A 13,473-nucleotide genomic window follows, 5' to 3' on the forward strand; every position below is an offset into this window, starting at 1 on the left:
ATAATCTGTGTCATTTTACACACTACAGAATATTTGGTGTAGGGTGTAATCTGTGTCATTTTACACACTACAGAATATTTGGTGTAGGGTGTAATCTGTGTCATTTTACACACTACAGAATATTTGGTGTAGGGTATAATCTGTGTCATTTTACACACTACAGAATATTTGGTGTAGGGTATGATCTGTGTCATTTTAAAGGCAGATAACATGCTTTTCCAATAACATAACATCATTATATTAAGTGTTTCATATTATGCATAAAATTATCCAAATAAAAATTTAATTTTGTTAAAACCATAACATTATTCCTTACGTCTGGTACCAATTTCAGTGTAAAACATTATTCCTTATGTCTGGTACCAATTTCAGTGTAAAACATTATTCCTTACGTCTGGTACCAATTTCAGTGTAAACATTATTCCTTATGTCTGGTACCAATTTCAGTGTAAAACATTATTCCTTACGTCTGGTACCAATTTCAGTGTAAACATTATTCCTTATGTCTGGTACCAATTTCAGTGTAAAACATTATTCCTTACGTCTGGTACCAATTTCAGTGTAAACATTATTCCTTATGTCTGGTACCAATTTCAGTGTAAAACATTATTCCTTACGTCTGGTACCAATTTCAGTGTAAAACATTATTCCTTACGTCTGGTACCAATTTCAGTGTAAACATTATTCCTTATGTCTGGTACCAATTTCAGTGTAAAACATTATTCTGATCTCTTTCTGTTCAGCCGAAGTGTAGATTAAAACAATGATTCTGTTCAGTATCTGACAAAAATCTACGTTTAATATCTTGTAACCCATGATACTGCCCCAACAATACAATTGCTTGGTACATGTATTACATAAATCAGTTCCTCCAGACTTTTACATAGTTTCCACTCTGCATTCCTCATATTTGTTGCCAATTTTTATCAAAAATAACCTCCATGATAAATAGTGTAATATCTGTATAACTTTTAAAAGATTCATTTACTGTAAAATAACATATTTTTGTGGGGTCTTCAATCTCATGGTTAAAAAAATATTAGTTGGAACTTGATTTTATGGTTAAATCTTGCTATCAAAATCCACAAGTAGAATAACCCATGTTTAATGTCATCTGTTTATCATTTTGTGAACAAATTCAAGGGAAGTAACCCTGCCACAAAAGCAGAAGATTTTACAGGGTTTTTTATCAAGGACTTCATTGTAGCAGTTGATATTCCAACCCACAAGAACTTATTCACATCGTCTGAAAACCGCTGAATATAGACAGTTCCATATCATACTGAAAAAACTTCAATTTAACATATCACTACACTGGTAGATTTTGGGAAATTGTCATAAAGTTTTCAATTTTTCTGTCAGAGATATCCTGCTGTTAGTGACTCTCTCCTTTCTTTCCTGCAACCTGAAACATTAAACAAAAAGAAACAACCGTTAATCGTTGACAAATAGAAATGTTCTGATGATATAAATAAATCACTAAAAATTATCTCCATATTTATATTTAAGCATTGTCTGGATGATCAATTGATCCATTTGTTTTGAGTAAGATTTACTCCAAATCGATCTTGACATTATGAAGTAATTGAAAGTAGTCACCAAATACCAAAATAGCTACTTTAAAATCATATTTTCATGGAGCTAAAATTTTTCAGTTTTACAAAAATATGCACTTTTGTTGACACTTAATTTTGAGAATTTATATATTAATCACTAAATCTACTTGCATCTGGTTATCATTTCATGAATATGATTTTTTTTTTGTTTATGGATATGTAACAAATTAGATTTTATCCTACTTACCCGTTTGAAGTCGGCCATATTTGTGGAAGCACCTGTACTGCCTACAAATCCCAGGTAATCTATCCTGGTTGTTTCAGAATCATCCAAATTGTCTTTTACAAATAACTTAAAGAAAAGACAGTTATATTAATGGACACTAAAATACAAATGACTTTGATTACTTTATTTTTAAAAATGTTTCGAATAGAAAAGGCTTTAAGATATGAATGCCCCTACCCTATTCAAAAGGTGATAAGACCAGGAACAGAACTGAGAGTATGTTCAGGGGTAACAACCAAGGGGTATGAACCAAATTCTAAATCTTAATGGAGAATGATGTGGACGGATGTAGGTCTCACTATATGTTTGCCCCTCCCACCCTCCACCCCTCCCCAAAACCATCTTTCATAAAATGCTGATGGCATTACTTAATTCAGTATTCCTTTAAATGGACAGATTTAACTTCATTTCAATTATTGCTATAATGCTGACATTCTTTGTAATACACTAAACATTCTGATATTTGACATAGCGTAGATTTTTCTGTGTCATACTCAACATTCTGATATTTGACATAGCGTAGATTTTTCTGTGTCATACTCAACATTCTGATATTTGACATAGCGTAGATTTTTCTGTGTCATACTTACTGTAATGCTTGTAACATTCTGATATTTAACATATCGCAGATTTATCAAGGTGCCTTCTTTCACATCATCTGGAGTGAGTCTGAAGTAAAAAATCAGTAGTTAGATACGGATGACATTTATTACCTACAGATTCAGTGAATAAGCGCTTTTACTTGGCAGTTTCTTAGGGAGCTACACTGATCAAAGTTATGTCCATTGGTGGTCTTGAAAAATTGTTACCAGAATAACTTCAAACATTCCCAAAACAAACCAGAAACATTACTATATATGACTGTTACACTTTAGAGACAATTTTCTGACAAGTTGCAGTATCAAAACATAAACATGTAAATATGTTAACAAGAACTTTTTCTTTCCAAGTTTTGTTTGTCCAAACATCACTGTAATCTAAATATGAAATATAACATGATCACATATTTTTACTTCACCAGGAGTAACTGTTAACCTGCAAGAATAATGTGTAATACCACTCAAATAGTCCATGATGGAAGATAGTGTTGTATAAAGTAAGTCTATTATATACCATAAAAGGCAGGTGTGGTGTAGGCTACAACAAGGTGAAAATACATTCCTTTCCTTAGCTTGATCTATGCAGACTACAGTGAGTGTTGTGACGTAATTTTGCTCATCGCTTTTGAATGAGTGGACCTCACCAAAAGCCTAGATTTTACACTCACTCTAAAGTCTGTGTGGGTTCCATGTGTTCAGCTTTATCAAAGTCCAGGGAATTGGGAAGATTCTGGAAAACTTTCACCGTTTTGGGTCCATTTTCTATAATACAACATAAAAGGCATTTTTCTGAATATTTGTGAGCAATACATATGATATGCTGTTACTGTGGAGACTGGTATTGTGAGCAATACACATGATATACTGCTACTGTGGAGACTGGTATTGTGAGCAATACACATGATATACTGCTACTGTGGAGACTGGTAATGACCTTCACAATCATTAACACTCCAGTCTCTCACTGGACCTACAGTTAAGGTCCACAGAAAATATTGATAGAATTGATGTAAATTTTAAAAAGTGTGTGTGTGTATGTGTGTGTGTGTGAGGGTTACTACTTAAAAAGTCAGAAATAAGTTTGAAGTAAACAACCATTTGTAAAAAATTCTGATCCTGTAACTATCAACATTAAAACAACAAGACAAAATTATTTTCTAATGTCATTTACCTGCAGGTCCATATATTTTCAGGGAATGTAATTTCACACTTTGGTTGAATTCAACACTTATTATCAACTGAAATAAAAACGTCACAATTATATTCTGAAAAAAAAATAGTCAAGAAAATCTAGTATTTCTGAATCATCAGGTTAATGGAATATCCTTGCTAGCTTGCTGTTAAGATTTTGGTATTTTCCAAAACATTTTTTTTCATTTTTCATTGAAACGTCAATCATTTGATAATCAAGGATTAGTAAGATAAAATGCTTTATAATAATTGTATATGACAAACAGAGGGGTAGTACAATGTAAAAGACTTTTAAAAACTACACTGAACAAGAATGATAGGAGAACAGCATAAGGACAAAGTGAAATGGTGAACTGAAAATCTGATACAATAATTTTATGTAGATATTGACACCAATAATGATAAAAGCCTCTCTTTGTTGATGTGAAACAAAATTCCAGCTTGCAAATTGATCCCATCTTTTACCTGTTCATCACAGTCCGATTCTAAGTAGCCTCCCTTTGTCGTGAACGCATGTTCTAGTGGGTGGTCGTCTGCCTCATTTAGACATTCACAGCCAGACTTGTTGATAACGGATGCTAGATCAATCTGTAGAGAGAGAGAGACATGTTGATAAAGGATGCTAGATCCATGTGTACAGAGAGAGAGACATGTTGATAAAGGATGCTAGATCCATCTGTAGAGAGAGAGAGACATGTTGAAACCTAACACAAGTCTTGAATTTGATGTTAAGTTTGTCTTCATCTGCATACTATTTAGAGTGAATGTGAAAGTTTCCATCTGAAAATTTGATATTTTTCAAAAAGTTATAAATCAAATAAGATTATATGTAACTATTGTTAACACTGGTTATATGACCCAAAGTTAACAAGCTATTTCATCCCTTAAACTTTGTCTTATATAGCCACTCAGGTCTATCTATAGAATAGTTCCCCTTATCTTATAAAACATGTGAAACTCCTTTTCACATTTAGACTACAGCAGAGTAACATCTCATAATCTGTTTGATTTACTAGCAAATAGATGGAAAACTAAAAAATAAATCCATTTCACAAAATTAAAAATGTTAACCCAGGACAATGTTAACCCAGGACAATGTTAACCCAGGACAATGTCCACCCAAGGTGATGCCAACCCAAGATAATGTCAACCCAAGACAATGTCAACCCAAGACAATGTCCATCCAAGGTGATGCCAACCCAAGATAATGTCAACCCAAGACAATGTCGACCCAGGACAATGTCAACCCAGGACAATGTCCACCCAAGGTGATGCCAACCCAAGATAATGTCAACCCAAGACAATGTCAACCCAAGACAATGTCAACCCAGGAGCCTCCTAGACCTTCTAGTATTTGAGAAGAAGTCGTTTGAATGAAAAGTTTACGGACGGCGCACGGCGGACGACGACGGACGAAGCATGATGACAATGTCAACCTAGGACAATGTCCACCCAAGGTGATGCCAACCCAAGACAATGTCAACCCAAGACAATGTCAACCCAGGACAATGTCAACCCAAGACGATGTCAACCCAAGACGATGTCGACCCAAGACAATGTCAACCCAAGACAATGTCGACCCAGGACAATGTCGACCCAGGACAATGTCGACCCAAGACAATGTCGACTCAAGACAATGTAAACCCAGGACAATGTCAACCCAGGACAATGTCAACCCAGGACAATGTCGACCCAAGACAATGTCGACCCAAGACAATGTCAAGCCAAGACAATGTCAGCCCAAGATAATGTCAACCCAAGACAATGTCAACCCAGGCCAATGTCAACCCAGGACAATGTCAACCCAGGACAATGTCAACCCAAGATAATGTCAACCCAAGACAATGTCAACCCAGGACAATGTCAACCCAAGACAATGTCAGCCCAAGACAATGTCAACCCAGGACAATGTCAACCCAGGACAATGTCCACCCAAGGTGATGCCAACCCAAGATAATGTCAACCCAGGACAATGTCAACCCAGGACAATGTCCACCCAAGGTGATGCCAACCCAAGATAATGTCAACCCAAGACAATGTCAACCCAAGACAATGTCAACCCAAGATAATGTCAACCCAAGACAATGTCAACCCAAGACAATGTCAACCCAAGACAATGTCAACCCAAGACAATGTCAACCCAGGACAATGTCAACCCAGGACAATGTCAACCCCAGGATAATGTCAACCCAGGATAATGTCAACCCAAGATACTGTCAACCCAAGACAATGCCAACCCAAGACAATGTCAACCCATGATACTGTCAACCCAAGACAATGTCAACCCAAGATACTGTCAACCAAAATACTGTTCTTTTCACTAGATCACAAGGAGGAAGGTTTATTTGTGCTGAGTTTATAGATCAATGAATTTCCATCTTAAGTTGGACTCCTTGAATCACCATGTGGCTACGTTATTGAATGCCAGATGGATGGTACAACACTTGAGATCCAGGGCAATACAGGTGAAATTTTCTGTCAAAAGACAAAACCATGATAGCTGATCCATGATTTCAGTTTTCTGAGACAAAAACTGCCCCTGAACCAAACACCTGTGATCCTTATCCCTCATAAAGTCTGATAAGCACCAACTGAAAAGAAAGTATTGTTAATCTTGTCCATCATGACTCACATGACCCTTAATGGCTGTGTCGTCTTCCCCTTCCTGAGCGTTTCCCCCATGTTGTTTTATTTTCTCCTCAAGCTGATTAAGATCTGTCCCTTTTAGACTATCCACTACTTCTTTGTTTTTGTAAAGGATGAATGTTGGCATGGCAGTGACCTGCTGGCTTTGTGCAGTTTCCTGAAAAATGTTTACATACAATGTATCTATAATGAAAACGTTTAAGGTCATTAATGAAAAACTAAAAATACATAAAGGCATGACCATCCTCACTTCTAACTGTTACACAGAATCTAATCAGGTGAAGAACTTGATGTTATCATACTATGGGGAAAATAGGAACCAAATCTTCTAAGAAGTTCTTAAATTGATTCAGGATGGAACAGACTAATATATGTTATATAGGTAGAATATGTAACTAATATTGTTGTGGGTGCAATTAATTAAAAATTTACATCAAACAAGACTAATAGATAAAGGGTTATCCAACACTCCTCATGGTAACTTTGTGGTAGCGTCCTTGCGTGGATACTGATGACAGCTGCACAGCGGCCATAACATGTAGACATATGCCACAAAGCGTCCTTGTAGAGGTGAGTTTCCGTTTTGCTTATCTAACAAGATAGTGACTGACCATTCCTGTGGCTATGATCCTGATGTCATATATACACAAATGCCCAATTTTCATTTGAGTAGTTTTAAAGAAAACCACCTCAGTTCTTCAGCAGCTTGTTAGAGATAACACAGTTGGATCAGTGGTTAGCAACATCTTTTGAACATGAATTAATAAAATATGGTAGAAATTTTTTATCATTTCAAATAATATGTAGCTTTGTTGTGACAGGTCAGAATTATATATTTTGAGTTTTAATTTCTCTTTTAATGCACAAGTATTTCTAGAGGCAATACTTTGAATTTTTCACTTATAACCACTGGTTACGATTATAAATTGATAATTGATCTTTACTAACTAGGTCCTTCCTCAATATTACGTGATAGCATGAGGATAATCCTGGAAAGGGTCAAGTGTTATCTGTTTTTCTCATCTGAAAATCATTCACATCAATTTTGACATTTTTTTAGCGTTATCTTTTTTTCTCATACTTACCCTACACTGATCCACATCAATTTTCAGAAAAACCACGTTGGGGTATTTGTTACTGATTTGTTTATACTCGGGTGTCACCATTCTGCATGGCTCACACCTATAAATCAAAATTCAAATGTATTGTTTTTTTTTATAAATGAGGTTTTCATCTGAATACATAAGGTACTTATCTACAGTTTGAATGAAATTAAAAAATCTGGATTCCTTTCTAATTTTCATCCTTCAAAATTCTACAGGGGAATATGCAGCTAAATTGGAAACTTGATGTCACACTCATAATTATAATCCAACATACACAAAACTGACAATCCTACTAAAAACTTCATAAAAAACAGGATTCATCAGAATAATTGTATAACACTATCTAGACAAGAAACATCAGGAAACTTCTGTGCCTTTTTAATGATCAATTCAACAAAGTCTGGTGATAAGATTCTAGCAGTAATTAAATAGCAAATAACCAGAACTGAAAGAGAATCAAGTTGTGTTTTGTATATAATTTTCAAAAGAGTTACTAGTGTACACTAGTTTACAGCAATATGTCCAATTGAATATCTTATTCTGATAATCAGAGCTGTTTAAGATTGGTAGATAACATGTGGCTATTTGCCCATTGCATGATTTCTACAAAATATCTATTATGCTTCAGAAAAAGAAATGTTGGGTTGAAATCTGACAAAACTTAAAATGACCATAGGACTGGGACCTAAGACTTACAATATAAACAGCCTTTACAACGCCTACTTTAACAGAACCTTTAGCATAACAACATTTTTATTCATATGATTTAAATGATATAATATTGCATATTTACATGACTTTTAATGTTTACCTATACGGTACAGCATATATTTTCATTCCCGGAGTTTTGATGTATTGTAAGTAAAATATTCTTGTACTTTCTTGCTAAAAATGTTATTTATATCGAATTCATATATCATTTAGGTATTGATTGAATAGCATTAATCAATTTAATACCTGCCTTGGATAAATGCTATGTTGACAGAAAGTTGTTGAAAGTTTCTATAAATGTTGCAGTATAGATAGAAAACGTGACCCATGTCTTAAATCAATGATGTGTTTTGTCTAAGTTTGAAAAAAAACCCAAAACAAATGTGTATTTTTACACTCGCCATAAGCTTTATAGACATCGATCCTGTATACCCAATTATCTCTCTAAAATCCACTCTGAAGAGTAGAAAATAGTATTAAGAGTAAGCGGTCAATCAGTGTTCCTTACTTTTTGTATCAGTTGACGAGTATTTTCGTTCAGATGTCAGCCGATTCTCCTTCTTATGAAAGTTTGTTGTTATCATTTTGTAGTTTGAAATATTAAAGACTCGTATGTACAACATCAAACAAGTCTGACTATAAAAATAGCCCTATAATATGATAAAACAATGCAGTATACAGACTTTGATCAGAGTGATAATTACATATTTTCAATTACTTAACATCAGCCTCCTGTGAAAACATTACGTGACGAATTCGAAATTTCTAGAGAAAAGATTTAACGTCTGAAGTCATACGAACCGATCGATCAACACACATTATGATTAATGATCCTTCTTACCATGATGCAAAGAAATAGACGACAGTGAGCTTAGAACCAGCGTTTGTCAGCTCCGCATTAAACTGCGAGTCTTCTCCTATCATTCTAACTAAAGACATGTTGATTGTTTAGAGTGATGTCGCACTTTTCTTCACCGGCGAAAGTAATCGGAAGCTCCTTACTGGTGTGTAAATTTCGACCCGGAAAGTTAGTTGGTTTCCGGAAAGTACTGTACATGACCTCGTGTTTGTGTTCATGTTGTAAAAAATAAGCACAATTTTCGAATTAAATTTTGAGTAGTGAAAAATATCACAGACATAGACTTACGTTTCGTCCTCTTGTCATATTTGTTGTGTAATAAGAAGGAGAAATGAAAAACTAGCAAATCTTCGGTTCTCTACCTTACCTTATGTTACCTTATGTTGTTTCCGCCCGCAGGACCTACTGGTCCTCTATAGGCAGCTCAGAATTGTTTGAATACACAACGTAATGAATTGTCGTCCTTCCGGTATCTGGTCCATAACTTGCTGTGACGTCAAACCGTAGAGGGTGATTTTCCCAGAGCTTGTCAATTCTGTTCTTGAAAAGGTTAGTTGTTCTGGCTGAGACTACTTGTTCAGGAAGACTATTTCATGTATCTACTTCTCTGTGTGCAAAGTTGTATTTCCTAAAGTCTCTGGTACAATGTTGTTTCGTTAATTTTAACGAGTTTCCTCTTGTGCTGCTGGACATGTTTAATTTCAACAAATCAGAAGTAACTTTCTGGTCATAAATTCCTTTCAAAATTTTAAAGACTTCGATCATGTCTCCTCGCATCCGTCTGAATTTGAGGGTTGGTAACTTCAGTCATTTTAGACGATGTTCATAGCTCATGTCTTTCATATTTGGTAGCATCCTTGTAGGACGCCTTTGGACATTTTCTACTGCCTCTATATCCTTTTTCTTATATGGTGACCAGACAGAGCTTGCATTTTCCATATAAGGCCTGACCAGAACTTTAAACAATAAGCAGAATGTTCTGTTATCCAAATATATAAAGCTACGTCTCATTAGTCCAACAGTCTGGTTTGCCTTATTTACTTGAGTTTGTATATGCTTCTCAAATGTAAGATGCCTGTCTATGGTTACCCCAATATCCCTCTCGCTTTCAACATTTTCCAGGACTTCTCTACCGCCATTGTATGTATTCATGCTATACCTAGTTTCCTCATAAGTCTTAGCTTTGTTGTGGATGGATAAAACCTTACACTTATCTGGATGAAACTTCAACAACCATCTTTCACTCCATTGGTACAGCTGGTCAAGATCATACTGAAGTATTGAAGTGTCACCAGTGTCCTTAATCACCCTATATACTTTAGTGTCATCCGCAAATAAAAACACATCAGATGATACACATTCAGGTAAGTCATTTATAAAAATCACAAATAGAACAGGCCCAAGAACTGATCCTTGGGGTATTCCACTGGTTACTTCATGCCACTTAGAATGTGCCCCATTGACTTGTACACAATGTTTCCTATTTTTAAGAAAATTTCCAATCCAGGTACATAGATTCTTGTTTATTCCATACATTTTGAGCTTCTCGATAAGTCTTTGGTGTGGCACTTTGTCAAAGGCCTTCATGAAGTCCATATATACAGTGTGTATAACTCCTACTTGGTCCAGAACTTCAGTCCATTTGTCTAATACACATAGTAGTTGTAATGCAGTTGACCTCCCTCCTAAAAATCCAAATTGTCTGTCACTGAATAAACTATTTTTTCCATGTACTCCATTATTCTTGATCTAATTAACTTTTCCATCATGTTACACAAAATACTTGTCAGGCTGACTGGTCTGTAGTTTGATGCTGACCTTTTGTCTCCTTTAAAAATAGCAGTGATAGTGGCAACTTTCCATATCTCTGGTATGCTACCTGACCTCAACGACATTCCTAATATCCTGAAAATTGATTTGTTTATCACAGAGCGCAATTCATACAACACCTTTGGATGTAACTTGTCAGGCCCAGGAGATTTAGTAACATTCATTTTATGGAGTAGATTATTAACCTCCTCAATTGTTATATCAGCTACTGTATCTTGTGCTACGTCTTTACTTATCAATGCTGGTATATTGTTACAATCCTCTTTGGTGAAGACACTACTGAAAAGGCTTGCAAGAACTTCTGCCTTATCCTCATCCGTTCTGGCGATGACTATCCCACTGTCTTTCTTCTCATGAAGCTCTGACACTCCACTCCTTGATTTTCGTTTGGAGTTTACATATTTCCAGAAGTTTTTACTACTTGCCTTTCTTTGTCTTTCCGTTCCTTCCTTATCACCTGCTTTACCTTGTTCCTTGCTTTACAGTATTCCCTATGCTTTACTGCGGTCCTCCATATATCTCTCCCACAGTCTTCCTTTTTAGGCTCTTTACTGTATCCTTTGAAAGTGGAAAAGAACCCTTTGTATTTTTAGGCTTGCTCCTTGGAACGTGTTTCTTAATTGCCAATGATAGCTTATCTAGGAATATGTCCCACATTTGTAAGGTATCTCATCCATTAAATTCTTGATCCCAGTCAATGTTAAGTTCCTCCAGCATGGTGCCATAGTCTCCCCTGTAGTAGTTCAATCTTTCCTGAGTGGTTTGATCTTGATTGAAGAAGCAGCTGTATTCAAACCTTATGACACAGTGATCACTGGATCCTACAGGGTCCAGATATTCAATTGCATCAATATTGTCCATGTCATTCACCAACAGAAGGTCTAACAATGAAGATTCTTGCCCATGCATATGTCTGGTATTTTCATTCATACATTGGTATAAAAAGTTATCCCTGATACATTCCAGAAAGCTTGCACTATTCACTTCCTTTGTACTCCATGCACTCCAGTCAATATCTGGGAAGTTGAAATTTCCTGTTATAACTGTGTGTAAAGCTGCAGTCACAAACTTTATTCAACAACATGTTCAATGCCTCTATATTGTCCTCACTGGATGAAGGACTTTTGTAAACACATCCAAATAGCATTGTATCTTCCTTGTTTAATAATATTTTTACCCACACTCCTCGAAATCTGTTTCAAATTGCAATTCTACTGCACTCAATCTTTTTGTAACATAGACAATAACACCTCTTCTTCTATGACCCGGGAAGTCACTAGGAAATAACTCGTAGTTCGGCAATTCCAGTTCAGATTTATTTATAGTGTAGCGCATGTTCTTTGGTAATACTTCTGTAATTGCAATTATATCTGGTTCATTTTCTGCTGAAAATCTGTTTTTAAATTCATCGATCTTATTTAAAAAAAACTGTCTGCATTTGTACTGACACATAGAAGACTTTTTTTCTTATCTTTATTGGTCCCGTGAAACCTCCGGGATGAATTGTTAACATCGTCTGCAACATTACTTGAACTTAAAACATTATTTTCCAACATATTTACACTATATACATTTAATTGTTTTCCTTCCATATCTACTTTGCACTTCCTTTTGAAGGAGGTACCTTCACCACTCTTCTCGCCCATGGCGGGCCCCGTACCCTGAACCTTTTTTCCCCCGACGACTGTGACTCCATCCTTCTAGCTTCTTCTCTCAGCTGTCTTTCTTGATCCCTCTCCGTTTTAGTCAGGTCGTTTGAAATTTGTGTTTTTAAATTCCTCTGCTGTGTGCAAATGCCTAATGTTTCTGAACAGCTCTGCTTTTGTTTCATTTTTGCTGAATGATACCAATATGGGTCTCCCACCCCTTCTCTCCTTAACAGTATTTCCACTTTCTCTCTGTATTTCCTTGAATTTTCCTAGTTTGATAACCTTTGAGATGTTGTTCACCTCCTCTGTAACCTTGCATGATCTAAGAATTCTTTTTATTGTTTCAGTATCTTCTTGTTTTCTCTTACTTTTGTCATCTATTTTGACTTCTTCTATCCTGTGGATTACAATGTTGTTTTCTCTTGATTTTCTCTCATTCATCTCTGTTATTACTGTCTCCATGGTGATACCCTCCACATCTTCTTCATGGCCAATAGTCTCTTTTCTCCGAATTCCTTTCCCTGACGCCAGTCCAGCTGTCTTTTTAGCTCCAATTTCCTTTTCACAATTTCCTGGACTTTTGCCTCATCACATTTGCTCTCCAATTTTAATTCAATCGCCGATATTCTACTCTCGTAAGCGTGCATAATAATCTGACACCGCTCTTCAATTTTGAGGTCGGTTATAATGTTCTTCTCTATCATCTCACGGCATCTCTACCGCTCGACTAAAGGGAAATTATCACTGGTAAAGGCTAGTAAGGTGAACTTTACATTGCTCCCTCTTTAATAAAGTCTTCGAAGTCTACATCAACCCCGGTTCAATATCTCATTCTAGCCCTAGAGTGGTCAACAGCACCAATTTTGTAATAGTCGGACACCCTTCTCCATTTATCCTGCAACTGGTACGCCTTTGTCGGAATACATCTGTCATATCCATTCAGCTGTGATGAAACAGCTGTATTTTGGCACGTGCAGTAATTCGACAGAAATACTCTATGAATTGATTTAAATGTTACATTTAAAAATATAAATAGTTGT

General features: G+C 35.9%; 1 protein-coding gene across 1 annotated transcript; it reads right to left on the minus strand.

Moving 5' to 3' along the window:
• Positions 1-777: 777 nt before the first annotated feature.
• On the minus strand, positions 778-9,080 carry LOC132562128 (thioredoxin-like protein 1). Its single transcript, XM_060226854.1, has 9 exons — positions 8,937-9,080; positions 7,364-7,460; positions 6,265-6,435; positions 4,098-4,220; positions 3,613-3,679; positions 3,110-3,203; positions 2,433-2,511; positions 1,804-1,908; positions 778-1,405 (listed from the first exon to the last, which is right to left on the minus strand). Exons 1-9 carry the CDS (start codon positions 9,032-9,034, stop codon positions 1,376-1,378), a joined length of 864 nt encoding a protein of 287 aa, XP_060082837.1. The 5' UTR covers positions 9,035-9,080; the 3' UTR covers positions 778-1,375.
• Between the last annotated feature and the right edge of the window lie 4,393 nt (positions 9,081-13,473).

This window comes from Ylistrum balloti, unplaced genomic scaffold (genome assembly GCF_031769215.1).
Source record: "Ylistrum balloti isolate Yb309-2 unplaced genomic scaffold, AGI_CSIRO_Ybal_v1 Utg371352, whole genome shotgun sequence".
In the NCBI taxonomy this organism is placed as follows: domain Eukaryota; kingdom Metazoa; phylum Mollusca; class Bivalvia; order Pectinida; family Pectinidae; genus Ylistrum; species Ylistrum balloti.